The following is a 25,414-nucleotide window of genomic DNA, read 5'->3' as shown; positions in this document are numbered from 1 at the left end:
AGAAAAAGAATCGATGTAGGGAAACAGAGACCGTTCCTTTTAGAGCAATTTCAGTTAATCACCACTTCTGTTGTTATCGTTCAGTTACCTTAATAAAAACTAATAAAAAGTTTCAACCTTTAAGTTAATCGTGCAAATTTACATTCAGAATTAAGATCAAATTCGTCTTACTAAATGTAAAATAAACAAGAAGCTGCTGATAAGCATATGCACCACATATTTCAGAATTAGAGCTAATAATGCTATGTACAAACTGTACAAGCAACACTGATCACAGGTTGGATGAAATGAAAAGACGCATCATCGCTAGGGTCTCCGGCATGACACATATTCATCTGAAAAGAGGTGGGGAAAAGGAAAGAGCTTGAAGCAGGAACATTCAAAATCATCACCATACCAAAATATTGAAAACCCCGGAAAAAAAAATAAAAAAAAATGACACCATGCCCCATTCACTCTTAGTATCTGAAAATGATAAAGCATACAATTTTCAGCACACACTTCACTTGGGGTCTTTTTTGCCCCTAGCTTTAGAATGCAGACACAAGCCAAAGCAGGAAACCTCTTTTTGGGTACAGCAAACAGCAAAAAATCCCATCGACATCAAAAGCCTTACAAAAAAAAGGGAAGTCCGGTGTACTAAGCTCCCGCTATGCGCAGGGTCTGGGGAAGGGCCGGACCACAAAGGTCTGTGTACGCAGCCTTACCCTGCAAGAGGTTGTTTCCACGGCTTGAACCCGTGACCTCCTAGTCACATGGCAGCAACTTTACCAATTACGCCAAGGTCCCCCTTCATCAAAAGCCTTACAAGGTAACCTAAAAACTTATCTAATGGAGGTCATTTCTGATTTATGGTTAGCCTATAGTATAAGCTTGAAATAACTCACAGAACTATAGACGTCAAATAAGGAAGTTTACCTCTTAATTCAGGTGCTGCTGCTACCAAGATCAAAGTCCATGGTGTAATCATATTCAATTGTCGGAATGACGGAAGCCATAAATTTCAAGAATAGGAAAAGGTACCTGTCAATCGGGGTGCTTCAGATCAATGTTCCAGAGAAGAGATAAAAACTTTTATCATGAAACCTCATGCAAATATACAAAAAATTCAAATGAATTACTTTTAATCTAGTAAAATGAATTTCTTTTATCATAATGTTTTACTTTTCAAAAGAAAAATCTAATGGGGCTGGAGATTTGTATGTGTCCAATTTATTCAAATGAAACAGCATGTCTAAGACTATTGTGGCTACAAGATGCTCCTGCAGCTGCATGATCCCTTCCAGGAGTCCCCAATGAGATATGAAGAAGAATCCGAGAACATGATGCAAGGTTGCCAAATAGCTTCTAGCAAAGACACAATTGATTCCTAAACTTCATGAGGGAAACCATCACTGCACGTGAAAAAGCTAATGGCAAAATTTAAGCTAAAACCCCCAGGTGGTTAATAGCTACAGATCAAAGAGCGTTTCAGTGTGTAATGACTAACATAACTAGTATTGCATATGCATGCTATACATAGATGCCATGACGTGCACAAGCATTTGTATGTATTCACATATGTTGTGTACAATTGATCTTCCAGTGACCAAATTAGATCATTTTGTACCATGCATATTATGTGAGCAAGTCTATTACTGGCTGAAAAACATAGGTAAATGAACTAAAGTTAGAATTTACTGTACTTGTCAACTTCTGGTTCAACTCCCCGTGACATCAGAACATCAATGATCTTTTTCATGACAGCCCCATGTCGACATGGATGTACCGAAGCATGTTTTCCTGGTAGATGTGGATGGTCTTCAATGGTTACCTGTATACCAATATTGACAACCAACAACTAAAAGTAAAGTGACAGACTTCCCAATGAGGAATTCAGAGACTTTTTCTTAAAGGCAAAAATACCTAGACAAACTCACAAAATGCATAAGAACTTAAAAAAGAAATAAGGGTAAAATACACGCGCTTAAACCAGACTCCGCCAGGAAACAACACAATTTTTCCAACTTGATCAGAAATTATAATGGAACTAGATTCAAGCAACAATGCACCTGCTTGTATTGCTGTGAGTCTCTAACTCAACAGCAGTAGCTTTAAAGAAAGAAAAGAGCTAATGTCTCACAAATTTAACTGAAGCTTGTCCATAAATAACATCCAGACCTAAAACATGTTGCTCACCGTTTTACGTGCATGGTCTTGACTGACATCTTCAAGTACAAGTTCTGGTTGCAGAAGCATCCTTGACTGCCATAAAAAAACAAGAGCAGCACTCATTTACTATGTGCCAAACAAAAACTTAGGCCTCATGAAATTCCAAAGGCCCAAAAGTTTTCATAGTTGATCAGTTTTCAAACAATTATAAAGTTCTGCAGAGAGGACCGTGATGCATGCCTAAGAAAGGGAATCTTATTTCCTCCAGAGGAACATACATTATCGCCTGTATAATGATGTTTTGAAAGACCAGAATATAACTTATGTGACTTTCAATAAGGGAACCACACTGATTCAGTGTTAGCTGAATTGTTAAGTATGAATACAGTGCTTCAAGCAGTATCCGTAAATAGGCAAAAGAAATCAATCATTAAGATAGGTAACCTATATTTCGTCGCAAAAGAACGCTGCACAGTTCTGCAGATAAAAGAAATATAAGCACGGCATGATAAAAATAAAATAAAGATGGAAGGTCGGATTTCAGGAACTCCAGTAAATTCAGTTTATCAGAACCAGTAAACTCAAAGATGATACACTGCATTAGATATTACAACAACAACAACAAAAAACCCAGTGAATTCTCAAGTGGGGTCTTGGGAGGGTAAGATGGGTAAGATGAATTAGATAATCTAATACGCTGCATTAGATATTGCTGTAAATTTTTAACTTCTTTTGTGAATTGCAAAAATCAGGATAAACAATCATTTTGAAATAGAAAAATCTGCAGAGAAATGGACATAGGTTATATTTTACATAATCTAAGCAGATTTCAGTTAGATTAAATCATGCTTTTGCATTTGTTTCTGAAATTAATGATAAATAATGGAGAAAAAACAATGGGAGGAAAATCTGAGTACATCAAGCATATACATAGTGATATAAAAAAAGAAAGGAAACTCATGGGACTTTCTATTCTAGGAACCACTAATTTGTCTGTTTTTTTATATATGTGCAAATTTGTCTTAAAAAGATTGTTGAGCACAGGAATGAAATGAGAAGATATCGAGAGTTCATATAGCTGATCCAGCTAATTTGAGATTGAGGCATAGCTGTTGTTTTTTTTGAGAATAATTTTTTTTTTTTTTTGAGAATGATAGCTGTTGTTGTAGTATGAAAACCAACAATTAATTAAAATAACATCAGTTTATTATGACTGACCTCATCATATCCAGTGAGCCACACACGAGGGGTTTGATAATACTTATCATACCTGTAAAAAGTAACCATCTGATAACACTTCCTTAATCCAGATGAGACATCTAAATTAGGCCCACAAAAATAAGCACTTATATTAAATTGGAAGCACAAGAATGACTAAGCTAATGAATGAGTTGCCTTACGTGATGCTGATATCATAAGTTCGGGTTCTTAGAATATTGTCATCGTCAGGCTCATGAGCCACAAGATATGCAGTCTGAAGGGTAGCCTGCAAAAATTTCACGACAAATTGAAAATATTGGCATTGTGATCAAATAATCTCACAGCATGATAATTTACTGAAATCCAGCCCTTGTATCTGAAGTCTGAACAGATTTGCAGAAAAACATAGGGAAAAAATCTTCTTACACAGACAACAACAACAACGAAGTGAAATCCCACTAATGGGGTCTGGGGAGGGTAGTGTGTACGCAGACCTTACCCTTACCCCGAAGGGGTAGAGAGGTGTTTCCGAAAGACCCTCGGCTCAAGAGAACAAAAGGACAAAAACAGAGAATATTAGTATCACCACAGAAATAATAAGAAAAAATATGAATATGAAATCCAGAAGAAAAATGCAAAGTAAAGCGATAGCTATTAAATACGTCATGCACTGAAATAGTAAGACACAACAATGGCACTAGCTATCTTAGGTAAAAACTCTGCCAGACTAGTCTCGCAAAGGTATAAGTAAGGCAAAACTCAACTACCTCCTAACCTACAACCTTAATACTCGACCTCCACAACTTCCTATCAAGTGTCATGTCCTCGGAAATTTGGAGCCTCGCCATATCATGTCTGATCACCTCTCCCCAATACTTTTTAGGCCGCCCTCTACCTCTTCTCGTCCCCTCCACAACTAGCCGCTCGTACCTCCTTACTGGAGCATCTGGACTTCTCCTCTGAACATGCCCGAACCATTTGAGCCTCGCTTCCCGCATCTTGTCATCAATGGGAGCCACTTGCACCTTCTCCCGAATATCATCATTCCTAATCTTATCCATCCTAGTGTGCCCGCACATCCACCTCAGTATCCTCATTTCTGTTACTCTCATCTTCTGGGTATGTGAGTTCTTAACAGGCCAACCATGGCAGTTTGATAGGAAATGGAAGGAAGGTGACACTTTCACCTTTAAAACCGAAGCAAGTTTTTGAAGATCAAATGAAGTTGAGAGATTCTCATGGGAATAAGGAAAAAGAAAAAAAAACATAAGAAAAAAGAAGAGAAAAAAATAAATGAGGGAGAAAGAAAAGATGATTTTGTGTATATTGAGAGACCCAATGAGCAAGAAAAAAAGAGGGAAGAGAAAATGAAAAACATTTGTGAGGAAAAAGAAGATGAGGTAAAAGAGAAAAAATAAGCATATATGCAAAATCCAGAGAGCGTATAAGTGCTTACAAATCTAGGTCACACCTTGTGGTTCTTTTGTATAAGGGATCTTATTTGAGCGCTAATGAACTAACCATTCCTTTACCTAGTGTTGCTTTTTCTCTTTTGTAGGAATTTAAGGATATCTTTCCTGAGGATGTTCCAAATGGATTGCCACCAATTCGAGGAATTGAACATCAAATTGATCTCATCCCGGGAGCGTCTATTCCAAATAGGCCAGCTTATCGAAGCAACCCCGAGGAGACAAAAGAGTTGCAAAGGCAAGTAGAGGAGTTTTTAGCAAAGGGATACATCCGTGAAAGTATGAGTCCATGTGTAGTGCCAGTGCTTTTAGTGCCAAAGAAGGATGGAACTTGGCGAATGTGTGTTGATTGTCGCGTCGTTAACAAGATAACGGTAAAGTATCGTCATCCCATACCTAGACTAGATGATATGCTTGATGAATTACAGGGTTCATGCATATTCTCTAAAATTGATCTTAAAAGTGGATATCACCAAATTCGTATGAAACTTGGTGACGAATGGAAGACTGCATTCAAAACTAAACATGTTTTGTATGAATGGATGGTGATGCATTTTGGATTAACTAATGCACCTAGCACTTTCATGCGTTTAATGAATCATGTTTTACGTGCTTATATTGGAAAGTTTGTTGTGGTTTATTTTGATGACATCCTTATTCATAGCAAGTGTCTTGATGAACATGTAAAGCATTTAAAATGTGTTTTGGAAGTGCTTAGAAAAGAAAGATTGTATGCTAACTTGAAAAAGTGCACATTTTGTGTGTTTTGGAAGTGCTTAGAAAAGAACGATTGTATGCTAACTTGAAAAAGTGCACATTTTGTATGGATAAGGTAATCTTACTTGGGTTTGTTGTCAGTAGTAAAGGGATTGAGGTAAATGAGGAAAAGGTGAAGGCTATCAAGGATTGGCCAACGCCAAAATCTGTGACCGAAGTGCGAAGTTTTCATGGTTTAGCTAGTTTCTATCGAAGGTTTGTTAGGGACTTTAGCTCTATTGCAGCACCACTGACTGAGGTCATAAAGAAGGATCGGGGTTTTACGTGGAGAAAGGAACAAGAGAATGCCTTTAATTTGTTTGAAAGAAAAACTTTGTTCTGCTCCAATATTGCAATTGCCAGATTTTGACAAAGCTTTTGAGGTTGAGTGTGATGCATCAGGAATCGGGATAGGTGTTGTACTGATGCAGAATCAAAAGCCAATTGCATTCTTTAGTGAAAAGCTTGGAGGAGCTACATTGAATTATTCAACATATGATAAGGAGCTTTATGCACTGGTGAGGTCGTTGGAGACCTGGCAACACTAGCTTTGGCCTAAGGAGTTCGTTCTTCGGACAGACCATGAATCTTTGAAGCATTTGAAAGGCCAAGGAAAGCTCAACCGAAGGCATGCCAAGTGGGTTGAATTTATAGAAACACCTCCTTACGTGATTCAATACAAGCAAAGTCCAAACTTTTGCCTCATGGGTTGTACACACCTTTACCTGTACCTAGTGGACCTTGGGTTGATTTGTCTATGGACTTCGTGTTAGGACTACCTAGGTCAAAAAGGGGGATGGATAGTATATTTGTTGTTGTTGACAAATTCTCTAAAATAGCTCATTTCATACCATGTCACAAAACTGATGATGCTACTCATGTTTCTACTTTGTTTTTTAGGGATGTTATTAGGTTGCATGGCATTCCTAAAACTATTGTGAGCGATAGAGATATTTTCAGGTGTAATGCCCCAATTCTGCTTACGCAAAGGCTATTGAGAAGATCACACATTACCACTAGGATACGCACTTCCTATTTTGTTCATTTAAGTTCATTCGTAGGAGACGCACTTCCTAGTTTGAATCATTGAAGTTTCACCCCTAGGAAACGCACTTCCTAGTCAAAGTTTCTTAGCCATTTTTGAAGGGTTTCGTGGGATAAGTTGGGAACTAAATTATTATTTTCTACTTCTTGTCATCCCCAAACTGATGGTCAAACAGAAGTGGTTAATAAAATGTTAGGTTCTTTACTGCGTGTTGTGATTACAAGGAACTTGAAACGTTGGGAAGATTGTATACCTCTTGTTGAATTTCCGTATAATAGAACAGTGCATTCTTCTACAGGCTTTTCTCCGTTTGAAGTTGTGTATGGTTTTAATCCTTTGACACCATTAGATTTGGTTCCTTTACCTGTAAAAGAGTTGGTTAGCTTAGATGGTAACAGGAAGGCTGAGATGATGAAGAAAATCCACGAAAAAAATGGACAGTATGCATCGAAAGCTAACAAAGGAAGAAAACGTGTGACCTTTCAAACCGGAGATTGGGATTGGGTACACATGAGAAAAGAAAGATTTCCAACTAAAAGAAAGACCAAGCTGCATCCACGTGGAGATGGACCATTCCAAGTCTTGGAAAGAATCAATGATAATGCATATAAAATCGACTTGCCATGTGAGTATCAAGTAAGTACGACTTTTAATGTCTCTGATCTTTCTCCCTTTGATGTAGGTGAAGATTCGAGGACGAATTCTTTTGAAGGCCGGGAGAATGATACGAGCACGCTCGATGAAATTGCAATCAAGGATCTATATTACCATCTGGACCAGTCACAAGAGCTAAAGCTAGAAAAGCTCAAGAAGTAATACATGGGTTGGTAAATAAGCTACTTGACATGAGATCAGAAGTCATAGGTGTGGATGAGAATCCAAAATTTATACACGTATCTCAAGTGATCCAAAATGGAGATACTCATGAGTAAATGGTGATGAACTAACTTGTGATTAACTCTTTTGCATCTCTCTTAATAATATATTTTGTAATACTTTATTTTTAGAATATATTACTTTGAGTGTGTTTTTATTTTTGTAGGCATGCAACATTTGGTGAATACTTTGGGAGAATTGGAGCAAAGAAGTGATATTTAATGCTATCCAACATTCACAAAAACTGTTTGAATAATGACCCAACTTCAAATATTAATCTGTTCAAGTGTAGATCAAATTGTGCTACAAAATTCATCATGATTAAAGATATTGAAGTCTAGATTCTAATGAGCCAAACCGTTCTTAATTTGGAGCTTCCTACATCAAGTTATGGCCATATAAGCTACAGTTATACAAATCTGGACAGAATCACACTAGTCCACTTCAAAATTAGTTGTGGAATAGAATACAATGAATTTAGCTGTGAAACTTACCAAACGTGTAGCCTCATATGTCTTCTTTTCAGAGAATCAAGAATGCAATTTCAACACTCCTAGACAAAATTATGGACTTTCTACCAAGACTGCACCAATCTGCCGAGATTTCCAATACAAGAGATTCAATCATTCATATTTGGTGGAAAACATTGAATTGAATTGTTCTTGTGAACTCATTTAAAAGGTGCAGCAAGTAGTTAGATGATATGACTATATTTGTAGGCCACCATAAGATTTCTTGGAGGACTTTTAAGGCCAACATTGTTGAAGATTGCAGGTACCCACCATTGAAGACCATTTTAGTATTTGTTTTCATACTTGTAGTTTGGTAAAGAGTGGTTGAAATGACTCTATAAATAGTCATCGCTCTTTCATTGTAAGATCAGATTATTGAGTGTTATATGAAATATATTCATCTTTTTGAGAGTTTAGGAGAGTTCCCCTTACCAAGAACTTGTCTTGATTGCTTCAAGGATAGTTTCTCCTTGTAAGTAATCTTAGGTGATAGATTAGATTACTTGATTATTGCTCTTGAGGTTGTGGATTTAATATATCCATGGTTGCTTGCGCTTCTAATCTTGGGGTCTAATCTCCTTGTAAGTTTCATAATTTTATCTTTTATCATACGTCACTTCCTATCATATTTACGTCATATATCTTTTGATCTTTGGGTTCCGCATCATTTGGTATCAGAGCTTTTGAGGTTGAGTGTGATGCATCAGGAATCGGGATAGGTGCTGTACTGATGCAGAATCAAAAGCCAATTGCATTCTTTAGTGAAAATCTTGGAGGAGCTACATTGAATTATTCAACATATGATACGGAGCTTTATGCATTATCTTATATATTTGTCTTATTGTAATAATGGAGCAGAACAAATATATTGTCTTATATATTTGTTTAAGTTTTGAGCTCTTTATTTAAAACAAAAAAACAAAACAAAAAAAGATATATGAAGTAAATATGATAGAAAGTGACGTAGGATAAAAGATAAAATTATGAAACTTACAAGGAGATTAGACCCCAAGATTAGAAGCGCAAGCAACCATGGATATATTAAATCCACAAACTCAAGAGCAATAATCTAGTAACCTAATCTATCACCTAAGATAGAAGATTACTTACAAGGAGAAACTATCCTTGAAGCAATCAAGACAAGAACTTAAGGAGAACTCCCCTAAACTCTCAAAGAGAAAAATATATTTCATATAACACTCAATAATCTGATCTTACAATGAAAGAGTGATGACTATTTATACAGCCATTTCAACTACTCTTTACCAAACTACAAGTATGAAAACAAATACTAAAATGGTCTTCAATGGTGGCTACATACAATCTTCAACAATGGAGGCCTTAAAGTCATCATAGAAATCTTATGGTGGCCTACAAATATTGCCATACCATCTAACTACTTGCTGCACATTTTAAATGATTTCACAAGAGCAATTCAATTCAATGTTTTCCGCCAAGTATGAATGATTGAATCTCTTGTATTGGAAATCTCGGCAGATTGGTGCAGTCTATAATTTTGTCTAGGAGTGTTGAAATTGCACAATTCTTGATTCTCTGATAAGAAGACATATGAGGCTATACTTTTGGTAAGTTTCACAGCTAAATTCATTGTATTCTATTCCACAACTAATTTCGAAGTGGAGTAGTGTGATTCTGTCCAGATTTGTACAACTGTAGCTTGTATGGCCATAACTTGATGTAGGAAGCTCCAAATTAAGAACGCTTTGGCTCATTAGAATCTAGACTTCAATATATTTAATCATGATGAATTTTGTAGCCTAATTTGATCTATACTTGAACAGATTAATATTTGAAGTTGGGCCATTGTTCGTACATTTTTGTGAATGTTGGATAGTATTAAGTATCATTCCTTTGCTCCAATTTTCCCAAAGTATTTACCAAATGTTGCATGCCTACAAAATAAAATACAAACACACTCAAAGTAATATATTCTAAAAATAAAGTGTTACAAAATATATTATTAAGAGAGATGCAAAAGAGTTAATCACAAGTTAGTTCATCACCATTTACTCATGAGTATCTCCATTTAGGCTCACTTGAGATACGTGTATAAATTTTAAATTCTCATCCACACCTATGACTTCCGATCTTATGTCAAGTAGCTTCTTTACCAACCCATGCATTACTTCTTGAGCTTTCTAGCTTTAGCTCTCGTGATTGGTACAGATGGTAAATACAAATCCTTGATTGCAATTTCATCGAGCGTGCTCGTATCATTCTCCCGGTCTTCAAAAGAATTCGTCCTCGAATCTTCACCTATATCAAAGGGAGAAAGATCAGAGACATTAAAAGCCGCACTTACTTGATACTCACCTGGCAAGTCGATTTTATATGCATTATCATTGATTCTTTCCAAGACTTGGAACGGTCCATCTCCACGTGGATGCAGTTTGGTCTTTCTTTTAGTCGGAAATCTTTCTTTTCTCATGTGTACCCAAACCCAATCTCCTGGTTGAAAGGTAATACGTTTTCTTCCTTTGTTAGCTTTCGATGCATACTGTCCATTTTTTTTTTCAATTTGTTGTTGTTAGCGGAAACGTAAAAGAAAGAACACAAGATTTAACGTGGTTCGGATCAAAATAATCCTACGTCCACCAGAGAACAGTTGCCTTTTAATATTAACAAAGGAAGGGGAGAGTTCCCAATTACACTTAAGAGAATTTCTCTCTTAACTCTCTACTCACTACAATGTGTTGTATTATTTTTGGGATGGTTTCTACAAATGAAGGAGTGCATCTATTTATAGAGGTAAAGACCTCCTCTTGATGTCATTGGTGACATCAAACTACCTCCTCTTGATGTCATGGGTGACATCAAAGGAGGAAGCTTCCTCCTAGCATCCACACCAACTCTTTCCACCAACTCTTCCAATTGGCATGCCATTGTTGACTAAACATAAACCAACAAATCTCCACCTTGGTTTGCGTTTCGAGCGTGCGTGTGAACAACTCTGGCCAAAACTTCTAAGCTTACTGGGCAACCCCGTTGTAAGAAACAAGAAGAATCAAACCATTGTTGAACATACCACCTCCACCTAACAACTGTTCTCTTCGGAGTTGCATCAGTTGATGCACACCCCCGCCAAGTCCTTGCAGTGTGCAAACTTAGCGAGTGGGACTATCTTGGTCAACATATCTGCAGCATTATCGTCTGTGATAACCTTCACGACCTTGATAGTTCCCTCTTCAACAACATCTCGAATAAAATGAAATCTGACATCAATGTGTTTAGTGCGCTCATGAAATCTCTGATTTTTCATTAGATGAATAGCACTCTGACTATCACATCTAAGAGTTGATTCCAGCTGAACCAAACTCAATTCTGCTACTAAACCTTTCAACCAGATAGCTTCCTTCACCGCCTCCGCTGCTGCCATGTATTCTGCTTCTGTCGTAGACAAAGCGGCAATCGACTGCAGAGTCGACTTCCAACTAACGGCACTGCCAACGAGGGTAAAGATGTATCCAGTTGTGGACCTTTTTCTGTCAAGATCTCCTGCATAGTCAGAATCTACATAACCGAGAATTGAAATACCTCCACCACTTTTTCGAAAGGTCAGACCAACACCAGAAGCTCCTTTGAGATATCTCAATATCCACTTGACAGCTTCCCAATGCCTCTTTCCTGGGCTGGACATGTATCTACTTACCACACTTACAGATTGAGCAATATCTGGACGTGTGCATACCATAGCATACATAATGCTACCAACTGCACTGGCATAAGGAATCTTTGACATATGCTCCACCTCATCCTCGGACTGAGGCATTTGTAACTCTGAAAGTTTAAAATGAGGAGCTAATGGTGTACTTACAGGCTTGCACGTATGCATATTGAATCTCTTGAGAACCCTTTCAATATACCTCTTCTGAGAAAGATGTACAACACCGTCTTCTCTTGAAATCTCCATACCAAGGATTTTCTTTGCAGCTCCTAAATCCTTCATGTCAAATTCCTTACTCAACAGTTTCTTCAAAGCATTTATCTCTGTAATGTTGTTAGCAGCAATAAGCATATCATCAACATACAACAGTAAATAAATCATTGAGTTACCAGACATCTTCTTGTGATACACACAGCTATCAAATGCACTCCTTGAGAATTCATGTGTAGTCATGAATGCATCAAACCTCTTGTACCACTGTCTAGGGGATTGCTTCAAACCATACAAAGACTTCTTTAGTTGGCATACGTGATCTTCTTTTCCCTCAGCTAGGAAACCTTCAGGCTGATCCATATAGATTGTCTCTTCTAGATCACCGTGTAAGAAAGCAGTTTTGACATCAAGCTGTTGAAGCTCCAAGTCAAATTGGGCAACCAATGCTAGTAGCACGCGAATTGAGCTATGCTTCACGACTGGAGAGAAAATCTCATTGTAGTCAATTCCCTCCTTCTGACTGAATCCTTTTGCAACCAATCTCGCCTTGAACCTAGCATCTTCCACTTCAGGAATTCCCTCTTTCTTTCGGTAGACCCACTTGCATCCAACTGTCCTCTTCCCCTTTTGTCTTTTCACTAAGACTCATGTCTGATTCTTGTGAAGAGACTCCATCTCTTCAGTCATGGCTAACCGCCATTGTACAGCATCCTTGCAAGAAGTTGCTTCAATATACGAGGAGGGCTCCAGATCCTTAATCTCTTCTTGTGCAGCTACGAACGCATATGCAATCAAGTTTGCTTGATCTATAAGGCGTTCCGGTTCTCGTGTCTGCCTCTTCTCCCTCCCCTTTGCAATTGTGTATGGTTCATTGACAGCAAGTTCTTCAAGGTCTACATCTTCTGACTCATCTTTAACCTGAGTCTTTTGATCCTTTTCCTTGGCAAGCTCCACTGGAAGCTCCACCTGCTCGTCGTTCTTGTTTCCTGAAAACTCCACGGAAACTTTACGGGGATCAAGTATAGAGGATTCATCAAAGGTGACATCTCTACTAACTATAAATTTGAGTAAAGACAAACACCAAAGTTTGTACCCTTTTACTCCATCCACATACCCTACGAATATGGCCTTCTTAGCCCTTGGTTCAAGCTTTCCTTCATTAACGTGATAATAAGCTGGACACCCAAATACTCGTAAGTATGAATAGTTAGAGGGTTCACCTGACCATACCTCATTCGGAGTCTTAAAGTCAATTGCCGATGCTGGAGATCGATTGACAATATGAGCAGCAGTGTGAACTGCTTCAGCCCAAAATACTTTGGACATTTTGGCTTGTAGGAGCATACAACGAGCCTTTTCAAGAAGAGTTCTGTTCATTCTCTCGGCAACTCCATTCTGCTGTGGGGTATGCCTGACAGTCCTATGTCTTGAGATCCCATGAACCTTGCAGAATTCATTAAACTCTTCATTGCAAAACTCCAAGCCATTGTCTGTGCGAAGATACTTGATTTTCCGCTCCATTTGATTTTCAACCAAAATCTTCCACTCTTTAAATGCTTCAAAAGCATCACTTTTTGCCTTCAAAAAATGCACCCAAACCTTTCGTGAGAAATCATCAATAAAAGTGAGAAGATACCTCTTTTTGCCCTTCGATGGAAGTTTAGAGGGACCCCATAAATCTGAATGGATGTAGTCTAGCACTCCTCTCGTCTTGTGTTTGCCAGTGCTAAAGCTGACCTTCTTTTGCTTCCCTAGAACGCAGTGCTCACAGAAGTCAAGTGTGTTGATCTTCTCACCTTCCAAAAGGTTACGATTGCTCAACATCTCCAGTCCACGTGCGCTCATATGACCCAGTCTCATGTGCCATAGTCTTGCCTTGTCATCATTAGATAACTGCACTGTAGATGCATTTGCAGAGCCAACAATGGTGCTTCCGGCCAATGTGTAAAGGCCGTTCTCCAGCTTGCCTTTCAGCATGACTAAAGAACCTTTAGTCACCTTTATAGTTCCTGCTTCGCTCATGTACCTGTAGCCTTGTTCATCCAGAGTACTCAGGGAGATCAAATTCTTCTTCAGATCAGGAACATGACGGACTTGTGTAATAGTCCTCACGACTCCATCATGGCAGCGAACCCGAACTGAGCCAATGCCAACTATTGCACAAGTTGCATTATTGCCCATTACTACGGTTCCTCCACTTTTCTCATAGCTGCTAAACCAGTCTTTTCGGAACGTCATATGCAGAGTGCAAGCAGAGTCTAACACCCATTTGTTTCCATAACTACTATTATTATTACACGATGTTGTTAGTACATAATCATTATCAAAATCATGTACCTGTTCAACTGTGGATGCACTCGCCTTTTCCTTGGACTTTGACATTGGGCAGTCTCGTTCAAAGTGCCCCTTCTTGCCACAACCCCAACACTCTGTATTCTTCTTGTTCACACGAGACTTTGATCTGTGCTTTGATTTGCTCTTTCCCTGTTGGCTAGTCCGGCCTCTCACAAAGAGCCCACTTGCCTGGTCATCTCTATCTCCTTCAATGTGCCTCCGCACATCACTAGAGTTAAGTGTCTGCCGCACTTGCTCAAGCTTGATAGGCTCCTTGCTATACATCATTGAATTCTCAATATCACGATATCCTGAAGTCAATGAAAATAGCAAAGCACATGCAAGCGTCTCCTCCTCCTTTTTAATTCCTGCAATCTGTAAGTCCATGACAAGTTTATTGAACGCATCTAAATGATCTTGTAACGAAGTACCTGACCCCATCTTAAATGTGTGAAGACGCCGTTGTAACAACATCCTTGTTGTCACTGATCGGTCTTGGTATAGCCCTTCTAGCTTTTCCCATAACTGTTTGGCCGTCTCTTCGGTACCCGTACTCACTTCACAAAGCACGTTAGGTGCAAGGGATAGTTGGATTGCACTCAATGCATCCCCTTCAATCTTCTCCTTGTCGGGAGCTGATATATCCTTAGGATACTTTCCGTCAATAGCATGGATTGAACCTTCCCTCCGCAGTAACGCCATCATCTGGATCTTCCAGATATTGAAGCTGTTGCGTCCACAGAATCTATCAATTTCAAACTTCATGGAACTCATCTTTGCTTGTTCTTCCTCCTTGGATCGTTAAAGAATCTTGTTGCTCTGATACCAATTGTTAGCAGAAACGTAAAAGAAAGAACACAAGATTTAACGTGGTTCGGATCAAAATAATCCTACGTCCACCAGAGAACAGTTGCCTTTTTAATATTAACAAAGGAAGGGGAGAGTTCCCAATTACACTTAAGAGAATTTCTCTCTTAACTCTCTACTCACTACAATGTGTTGTATTATTTTTGGGATGGTTTCTACAAATGAAGGAGTGCATCTATTTATAGAGGTAAAGACCTCCTCTTGATGTCATTGGTGACATCAAACTACCTCCTCTTGATGTCATGGGTGACATCAGAGGAGGAAGCTTCCTTCTAGCATCCACACCAACTCTTTCCACCAACTCTTCCAATTGGCATGCCATTGTTGACTAAACATAAACCAACACCTTCAGTTGTTGTGCTTGTTGGTGGATTTTCTTCATCATCTCAGCCTTCCTATTACCATCTAAGCTAACCAGCTTTTTTACCGGTAAAGGAACCAAATCTAATGGTGTCAAAGGATTAAAACCATACACAACTTCAAACGGAGAAAAGCCAGTAGAAGAATGCATTGTTCTATTATATACAAATTCAACAAGAGGTATACAATCTTCCCAACTTTTTAAGTTCCTTGTAATCACAGCACGTAGTAAAGAACCTAATGTTCTATTAACCATTTCTGTTTGACCATCAGTTTGGGGATGACAAGAAGTAGAAAATAACAATTTAGTTCCCAACTTACCTTACAAAACCCTCCAAAAGTGGCTAAGAAACTTTGCATCTCTATCGCTCACAATAGTTTTAGGAATGTCATGCAACCTAACAACATCCCTAAAAAAAACAAAGTAGAAACATGAGTAGCATCATCAGTTTTGTGACATGGTATGAAATGAGCCATTTTAGAGAATCTGTCAACAACAAATATGCTAATCCATCCCTCTTTTTGACCTAGGTAGTCCTAACACGAAGTCCATAGACAAAGCAACCCAAGGTCCACTAGGTACAGGTAAAGGTTTGTACAACCCATGAGGCAAGAGTTTGGACTTTGCTTGCCGACATGATATGCATTGGACACAAATTCTTTCGACGTCCCTACGCATATAAGGCCAAAAGAAATGTTCATGCAATATGTCCAAAGTCTTTTGAACACCAAAATGCCCCATCAAGCCTCCAGAATGGGCTTCTCTTACTAGTAACTCTCTTATAGAACACATAGGAATACATAGTTTACCTTCTCTGAATAAATAGCCTTCGTGTCTATAATATTTACCAAAAGAAGAGTCTCCACATGCTGCAAATATTTGACAAAAATCATGATCTTTAGCATACAATTCTTTAATATGTTCAAATCCTAACAACTTAGATGTAAGAGTTGACAGAAGGGCATACCTGCGAGATAGTGCGTCAGCAACTATATTTTCCTTAGCTTGCTTGTATTGAATCACGTAAGGAAATGTTTCTATAAATTCAACCCACTTGGCATGCCTTCGGTTGAGCTTTCCTTGGCCTTTCAAATGCTTCAAAGATTCATGGTCCGTCCGAAGAACGAACTCCTTAGGCCAAAGGTAGTGTTGCCAGGTCTCCAACGACCTCACCAATGCATAAAGCTCCTTATCATATGTTGAATAATTCAATGTAGCTCCTCCAAGCTTTTCACTAAAGAATGCAATTGGCTTTTGATTCTGCATCAGCACAGCACCTATCCTGATTCCTGATGCATCACACTCAACCTCAAAAGCATTGTTAAAATCTGGTAATTGCAATAATGGAGCAGAACAAAGTTTTTCTTTCAACAAATTAAAGGCATTCTCTTGTTCCTTTCTCCACGTAAAACCCTGATCCTTCTTTATGACCTCAGTCAATGGTGCTGCAATAGAGCTAAAGTCCCTAACAAACCTTCGATAGAAACTAGCTAAACCATGAAAACTTCGCACCTCGGTCACAGATTTTGGCGTTGGCCAATCCTTGATAGCCTTCACCTTTTCCTCATCTACCTCAATCCCTTTACTACTGACAACAAACCCAAGAAAGATTACCTTATCCATACAAAATGTGCACTTTTTCAAGTTAGCATACAATCTTTCTTTTCTAAGCACTTCTAAAACACATTTTAAATGCTTTACATGTTCATCAAGACACTTGCTATAAATAAGGATGTCATTAAAATAAACCACAACAAACTTTCCATTATAAGCACGTAAAACATGATTCATTAAACGCATGAAAGTTCTAGGTGCATTAGTTAATCCAAAAGGCATCACCATCCATTCATACAAACCATGTTTAGTTTTGAATGCAGTTTTCCATTCGTCACCAAGTTTATACGAATTTGGTGATATCCACTTTTAAGATCAATTTTAGAGAATATGCATGAACCATGTAATTCATCAAGCATATCATCTAGTCTAGGTATGGGATGACGATACTTTACCGTTATCTTGTTAACGGCGCGACAATCAACACACATTCGCCAAGTTCCATCCTTTTTTGGCACTAAAAGCACTGGCACTGCACATGGACTCATACTTTCACGGATGTATCCCTTTGCTAAAAGCTCCTCTACTTGCCTTTGCAACTCTTTTGTCTCCTCGGGGTTGCTTCGATAAGCTAGCCTATTTGGAATAGACGCTCCCGGGATGAGATCAATTTGATGTTCAATTCCTCGAATTGGTGGCAATCTATTTGGAACATCCTCAGGGAAGATATCCTTAAATTCCTGCAAAAGAAAAGAAGCAACACTAGGAAAAGGAATGATTAGTTCAATAGTGCTCAAATAAGATCCCTTATACAAAAGAACCACAAGGTGTGACCTAGATTTGTAAGCACTCATACACTCTCTAGATTTTGCATATATGCTTATTTTGCTCTCTTTTACCTCATCTTCTTTTTCCTCACAAATGTTTTTCATTTTCTCTTCCCTCTTTTTTTCTTACTCATTGGGTCTCTCAATATTCACAAAATCATCTTTTCTTTCTCCCTCATTTATTTTTTTCTCTTCTTTTTTCTTATGCTCTTTTTTTTTCTTTTTCCTTATTCCCATGAGAATCTCTCAACTTCATTTGATCTTCAAAAACTTGCTTCGTTTTTAAAGGTGAAAGTGTCACCTTCCTTCCATCTTTTTCAAATGAATATCTATTCTTGTAACCATCATGCATTGTTTTCCTATCAAACTGTCATGGTCGGCCGAGCAAAATATGACATACTTGCATAGGCACAATGTCACACAGTACTTCATCACTATACTTCCCGATGGAAAATGGCACCATCACTTGCTTACTCACCTTCACTTCTCCACTATCATTTAACCAATGCAACTTATAAGGAGTAAGATGTTTTAAGCAATGTAAACCCAATTTCTCAACCATAGTTGTGCTTGCTACATTAGTACAACTACCCCCATCAATTATCATGGAACAAATCTTTTCCCTTACCTGGCACCTGGTGTGAAAGATATTTTCTCTTTGCACAAGAACATCATCTTCCTTTATCTGCAAACTCATGACTCTCCTTAGCACCATCAATTCACCAATTAGAGGTGACTCAACATCACTACCCTCCTCATAGTGAGGTGCGCCAACCACATCTTCACTATCATCATCATCACTCTCCACATCCGTCTCAAAGCTCCCATCAGCTTTTAAAATCATTGGCCTTCTATTAGAACATTCAGAAGCAATATGCCCAACCCCATGACATTTAAAACATTTAGTATCTCTGTTTCTAGTATTAGTAGGGAATGAACTAGTACCTTGAGCTTTGTTTTCCTTGATTTTGTCTTCTTTAGGCCTTTGGACAGCTCTATCATCTCTTGGCTTACTCCAATTTCCCCTCCAAGAAGTGTTGCCTGTATCCTTCGATTTTTCCCAACTTGGACTAGGAATAGGCTGTTTGTTTCGACCCTTGAACTTGAGCTGCCTTTTACTTTTATAGCCATGTGCACAAGTTCCTCCATCTCCACATAATGTTGTAAGTTTACAACATTTGCAATTTCTCTATTCAATCCACTAATGAACCTTTGCATCGTTGCCTCGCGGTCTTCTTCAATGTTGGCTCTAATCATAGACATCTCCATCTCTTGGTAATATTCCTCAACACCTTTTGTACCTTGGTATAAGGTTTGAAGCTTCCTATGAAAATCTCTATAGTAATGTGAGGGAACAAATCGTTTCCTCATAATAGCCTTCATCTCTTCCCAAGAAGAAACTGGTCTTTCCAAATTTTTCCTCCTATTCACCACTATCTTATCCCACCATGTTGAAGCATAATCGGTGAATTCAGTAATTGCTAATTTTACCGTCTTCTGCTCCGAGTAATTATGGCAATCAAACACCTTCTCAACCTTTCTTTCCCAGTCTAGATAGGCATCCGGATCACTCTTCCCTTGAAAGGAAGGGATGCTCATCTTAATACTACCCAAATTCCTATCAACCCCTTCTTCATTCCTAAGTCCTCTTTGCGGTCTTACTCTTCTACCCCCTCTTTGACCATGTCTTCCCATATCAATATAATCATTATCACTATCTTCTTCAATGCCATTGAAGTGTTCTTCACCAACCCGTGGTTGTGCACGTGGTTGTTCTTGCCTCCTTTCGTTCCCTAGGACTCTTCTCCTATTTTCATTTTCTTCCAGCCTCTCTTGCATATTATCTAATCTCATGCTCATCCTTGAAAATTCTCGTTGCATCGCTTGAATGGCAACCAATATATCTGGATTGGCATTTACACTTCCTGTGCTTTCACTACCATTACCTGCATGTGACATGCTTATACAAAAAAAAATTAGGGCCTCACAACACTCCCTCACGTGTTTACACTCGCTCAATTTCACACAACCCTCGTGTTTGTCCCTCAATAAAAAAAAATTCACTCAAGCCTTTTACTACTATAGAGTTTTCCTTTGTAGTTCTGCCAGGTAACTAAATCTGGATGACTTCAAAAGAAAGTTTCTATTGTAGAATTCTAATATAAAAGGCTCATGAGTTGACAAGAGAAGAAACAATGATGCTGAAAAAATAAACAAAGGAAACAACAAAATTCAGCAAGAATAGTTGAATACAGAGGATTGACTGTATGGATTTAATCATAACTGAAAATACACGAATAAAATGATTTGATTCAGAGAGGACAAAAAGGATCACAATAGGTAGTATTTAAGTAAAATACTACTTGTTGAGTAAGAAGAATAGATGACTAAAAAAAATTCCATAAACAAAAGAATGCTCTAGATTATAGTATTTTTGGATATATATATATATATAATTTTTTTGTTTTAAATAAAGAGCTCAAAACTTGAACAAATATATAAGACAATATATTTTATCTTTTGGTACCGAAATAATTAAAAATGATTTCCGACCCAAGGAAATGTTGTTTACTCATAAAAAAGATTTCAACTTCAGAAAGAACCCCACCCCAGCCCCACCCCAAAAAAAAACCCCAACAACAACTTTCTTTCCCTCGGGGAGGATAAGATTAATTCATTAAAAATAGCCAAAGGACTTGTGACCCTTCTTTTCACACCAACAAAGTTACAGCAACATAAAATAAATTATCTGGCTCTTCAAGCCTTCCTTTTAAACCATTAACTTATTTATTAATGCATATACGTGCATGGGTTCTTACACAGACAAAGGAGATGCAAAAGGTTTGGAAAAAAACAATCAAGTGCATACCAATACACTCTCATTGCAATTGTACTTGTACGCTCTTGAATAGTAACCTTATCTGTTAAATTTTTTTTTTTTAAAACAACACCGTTAGCTTTGAACAGATCTTTTTCCAGAACATATTAACGGCAGAAAACCATAAACTTATTATATAATCTCATAAGCCCGCACAGGCCCTCATACAAGCAAATAGATACAGAAGGTTTTTGAGTAACCTGTATGATCTCCACAACACTTTCATAATCATTTGTACTTGTATGTTGTAGAGTAGTATCCTTAGCTGTTCAGAGACTTTCATAACAGATCTTTTCCAAGAATATCCTAGTTAGTTACACATTCAACTTTTGCCATGAAAGTTATAAGACCCATTTGGTTGGTAATGTGATCATCTATAGTACAAATAAAACCTCAATTCCTTAAACTAACCAGAAGCAGCAAACCCAAGATTTTATAGTCGTGAGTGCTTGTTGGAAGGAGCTCCAAAAGAGGAGTGGAAAAGAAGTTATGTTGTGTTGTGAGGGAAGAGAAAATTTCGTTTGTTTGGGGGAAAATGAGATTGGAAAAGGAAGAAATACAAAAGGTAAGAGGAATTAAGAACGGAAAATAGAAAAGGAAAGAAAAGAGTTCTAGTTTGAGAACGAAGGTTTGGGGGATTAGAGAAAAAAGGTAAAAAGAGAAAAACGAAAGTAAAACAGAAAGCAAATAAGGAAAAATTGGATAATAAGAAAGCAAATAAAGAAAAATGAAAGGAAAAGAGAAAAAAACAGCACTCAGTTGAAATTTTTCAAAGCAGGAAATGATCCTGCACCACAATGTATGGCAGATCACCTGCTTCCAAGTGGACCTATTTGTCTTTTATATTTAAGGGTGCTCACTGAATTTTATGGTACTTGTTCCTCATTGCCTATGTAAGCATATCAAATCTGATCAACTACAATGGACGCGTGAACACCCATGATTCTTCATGTAGGTCGGCCATTGCTAACCAACTGTGCATGACACAAAAGCTGGAACCCAGACTGGTCATTGTGTTTGCACTATTAATATCAGCAACCAAGGGGCATTTTCGTCTCTTCACTACACCTACATGGCTACATTTCTGACTTTTACCCACCATCTCCCATTTCCATCTCTTTTTTGTTATAGTGGGAAAAAAATTCCTAATCTTTGTAATGTTGCTTCAATTCATATTATCTTATATATATGCATGTAGCGAGTCCCACAAATTCTAGCACTATGACACCAGGGGCGGATTTAGGGGGGTAGAAGGGGGTTCGCCCGAACCCCTTCGCCGGAAAATTACACTGTCTATATATGGCAAAAACTGTTTTGTGTCTCTATATATTATATTTTGAATCCCCTTGGCACGGCCCAAATGCATAGCTCAGTAGACAAGGGGGGTCAAAATCCATTGTGAGGTTGTTGGTTCAATTCCCACTGGCCACAGTATCTTTTAATTTTTTAACCTTTTCTTTTTTGAACCCCCTTAGCGGAAATTCTGCCTCCGACACTGATGACACCCGTAACTAGTGGTCCAACAAATGCATGCATATTCTTCTTATATGAACTCCCGCTAGAGTCGAGCAAAACCGTTATCAAAAACAATCTTGTTACCATCATGCAATTTACTTGATGAGTGTGAACAGTTACAACCAGGTGAATAGATCATTTTTTTGTAATATAAAACAATTCATTTGTCTGATTAAAAAGAAAGACAACAGCAGATAGATGCAAAAACTCTGTAAAGGCCTTTTGGAGATAAAATACAAGAAATTGCAGCAGGGTGAAACTGAAGATAGGAGAGATTAACCACAAATCACACACTTTTAGAAGAGCAGGTAACAAGGGGAAAAAGAAAAGGAAACCACACGGAGATTCAGCACATACAGGATCCGTTTCAATGAGATTGTCAGGTTCATCGTACTCTCCCATGTCTGGAATATCTTCCTCCTCCTCACCTCCAAAGTATGAGGAGATTGACTGGATAGTATTCCTTTTGCTAATTTCTAATGTTTCCATTGATGGCAAATTGTCATCCTCGTCACTTTTGCTTTCTACGAAACAAATGAGACAAATGTCACAATGAAAGATTAATGCAATTTGTTGTTAGACACACAGTTATGAAGAATACCTTTAGGTTTCCCATGTGTGGCAAGCCAGCCATCATTTTCCTCATTATCAAGCAGAACTTCACCTCCAGCAGCTTCATATTCTTCCTCTACTGATGCAGCTCTCCTCAAGCAAGGAACTGCGATAAAAGTTAAATTGGCACGTAACTTACTGGTGAATGATAAAACTCTTCCATTCTAGGCATTCCAAAAATAAGATAAGAGGACGTTTAAGAGCAAGTGAATATCAGAAAAGGTCTACTCAAACTAGCATGATAAGAAAGTTTAATTTGTGTAATTCTTGACGTTCCAGAATTTGATGATGTAGTAGGTGTGAAACGGGAAGATAATATTTGTTCCAACAGTTAAATGGGTACATCAACTGTGTTTAGACCAAGCAACACGCAGAAAATACTTGGCAATTCTATCAGAACTAATTTCTCAGTTATTTAAAGTACTTCTAACACCTAATTTAGCTTTTCAAAATCAACTCTGCTACTTCCTATAATAAAGAAGTGAAAATTAATACTCTAGCTAATTGTGGATAAAAAATGAAATCATCATGAGCACATAAGTTAGCTAGCTCATGTCAACCCAAATGTATTGAATGCTATGAAGAGTGGAGGAGTTATATGATAAGTACCATTTCTAGTTATCAAGAATTGCTTGTCAGCAGGTAAATATGACTTCCTCTTGCTAGGTTCACCTGATTCCCTGTCAATGAACAATTGAAGGGTGACACGAGTAACATATAGCAATAATACTACATTGACCCATGCTTAAACAAAATCCTAGAAAGCAAACAAATTTTTCATCTTCAAAGCATAATAATATGCATCAGAAGCCGAGAATCAATGTAGAACAAGCAAAAGTAGACAACACCCTAAAGACTGAAAACTAGGAAACCTAAAGCATGAGAGATAACAATAGTCTCTAGTCAGTAAATTCATCATTTCAGACGACATAACTAATAATAGTGGGCATCAATCATCTTAGCTCGTTGATAATCAATACCAGATATGAAAGAAAGAGCAGTCATATGGTAAACAGTAAGTCAAAACTCAAAAGAAAAACATAACTGCTCAGCAATCCAGTTTTTGAATTTGACAACAAGAAGCAGGGGCAAATCCACCTCTTATAGCAGCAAGTGCGGGACACTAACTACTTTTGACTATAATTATATATCTAGGTAAACCTTTTTCAATAATATATCTACATCAAGTCCGCAGCTGTACTCTGGAACCACGGGCTTTTAGCCTGGATCCATCTCCGACAATAAGTCAGCTCATCCTACCAGTAATGTCCACTGACTATATATACACACCAAATTTTATATTAATTGTACCATCATATACACGTATACTGATCTAATTCCATCTCACATAAGTTTAGAGCATGAATTGGAGCTTATGCATAGAAATTAGACGATAAAATCTGGCTTCTCTTCCGCTTTCTCATAATCTCTTTTTTCACCTTTTTTTTCTCTTTGACTTATAAACTGAGCAATTGATGCTAAAGTTGAAGGGGAAAACGAAGTGAAGGGTTTACCAAGACCAAGTAGGGCATTTGGAGACGAGATTATCGCCGGCGATGATGAACTCATTGATGCTGAGAACGCCTTTCTCTTTGAAAGCAGAAACGGTGCGAGGGCTTGTGATTCTCTCCACTGTGCCCTTGAATGCTTCGTGAATCTTCTGCGACAGTACCATTTTCTCCACCCTCCACTTTCACAGGTATCGGAATTCCGAGAACTGAGTTATAAAGACTTCTCACCTTTCCTGTTGGAAGTCGGAAGTCGACGACTCACGGTGCTTTCCGTGTCCTTACGGGGCTAGTATTGCGCCCAATTACCGTATCTTCAACTTGGCCCGTTATGTTTATACCTTTATCAATTCACACCCCATACATTTATTTTGTCATACGCTACAACGCACTAGTTGGTAATTGGGAGCCAAAAAACACTAGCTGGTAATGTTTACACCAATTCAAACTTATCTCTAATAGTTAAGTGAAAAATAAAATTGAGAATGCATATTAATTAATTATGATTTAGTGATATCATACTTGTAAAAATATGTATCATATATTTTGGGTTAAATACTCGGTGCGAGTCAATATTTATCGTTTTTTATAGGATAATATTTAGGAAGCCATGGAAAAAAATGGTTCTGACAAAATAAGTATTTCTTTTTTTAAAATCATTTGGATTATTTTTTACTGGAATAAAAATTAATAATTTAGGACTAATCGAAGAGCATTTTATTGAGTTCAAGTAGATTTATAATTAAGCAATTATGTATGGGTACAAGTGCCAAAACTAAGTTATCGTGTTTTTGCTCAACTGATTTGGAAACATCAATTGTTGAATGCTACTTCTTAATTGGTGGAATCACAAAGTCCTTAAACTCGTGGCTTCATATATATTATTACCAAGGTATTATATGTAGTTGATTTGTTTGGTAATAAAATGCTAATAAATATTTATTATAAAAATGATTAATATTGCTATGGTAAGAGTATTTGGAGAATTTAAAAAGATATTAGAGATGAAATAGTAAAGTATTTAGTCAAACTAAAAGTGCTTGTAAGTCAA

General features: G+C 37.7%; 1 protein-coding gene across 6 annotated transcripts; it reads right to left on the bottom strand.

The window, feature by feature from the left end:
- Positions 1 to 16: 16 nt before the first annotated feature.
- On the bottom strand, positions 17 to 24,695 carry LOC104242299 (autophagy-related protein 3). 6 transcript variants are annotated; one of them, XM_009797328.2, is made up of 10 exons: positions 24,370 to 24,695; positions 23,465 to 23,535; positions 22,845 to 22,961; positions 22,601 to 22,767; positions 3,552 to 3,637; positions 3,370 to 3,421; positions 2,179 to 2,244; positions 1,686 to 1,813; positions 919 to 1,023; positions 17 to 335 (listed from the first exon to the last, which is right to left on the bottom strand). In XM_009797328.2, exons 1-9 carry the CDS (start codon positions 24,528 to 24,530, stop codon positions 927 to 929), a joined length of 945 nt encoding a protein of 314 aa, XP_009795630.1. In that variant the 5' UTR covers positions 24,531 to 24,695; the 3' UTR covers positions 17 to 335; positions 919 to 926. The 6 variants fall into 6 exon arrangements, 1 of the variants encoding a protein (XP_009795630.1); XR_011406155.1 differs by lacking the exons at positions 17 to 335; positions 919 to 1,023; positions 1,686 to 1,813; ... (3 more) ...; positions 23,465 to 23,535; positions 24,370 to 24,695 and adding exons at positions 6,875 to 6,985; positions 15,790 to 15,878; positions 16,279 to 16,338; positions 16,437 to 17,054; positions 17,479 to 20,245 and having other exon boundaries at positions 3,400 to 3,421; XR_011406152.1 differs by lacking the exons at positions 17 to 335; positions 919 to 1,023; positions 1,686 to 1,813; ... (3 more) ...; positions 23,465 to 23,535; positions 24,370 to 24,695 and adding exons at positions 6,875 to 6,985; positions 15,790 to 15,878; positions 16,279 to 16,338; positions 16,437 to 20,245 and having other exon boundaries at positions 3,400 to 3,421.
- Positions 24,696 to 25,414: the final 719 nt, after the last annotated feature.

Source organism: Nicotiana sylvestris, chromosome 3, assembly GCF_000393655.2.
Source record: "Nicotiana sylvestris chromosome 3, ASM39365v2, whole genome shotgun sequence".
Taxonomy (NCBI): domain Eukaryota; kingdom Viridiplantae; phylum Streptophyta; class Magnoliopsida; order Solanales; family Solanaceae; genus Nicotiana; species Nicotiana sylvestris.
Note: the sequence above shows the minus strand (reverse complement) of the source record. Positions and strands in the feature narration are given on the sequence as shown.

Coding starts and splice junctions, on each gene's coding strand:
- LOC104242299 (XM_009797328.2), bottom strand. CDS start 24,530: ATGGTACTGTCGCAGAAGATTCACGAAGCATTCAAGGGCACAGTGGAG. Junction 3,422..3,551: donor ACTTATGATATCAGCATCAC/GTAAGGCAACTC, acceptor TACTTTTTACAG/GTATGATAAGTATTATCAAA. Junction 1,024..1,685: donor GTTGAACCAGAAGTTGACAA/GTACAGTAAATT, acceptor CCCGATTGACAG/GTACCTTTTCCTATTCTTGA.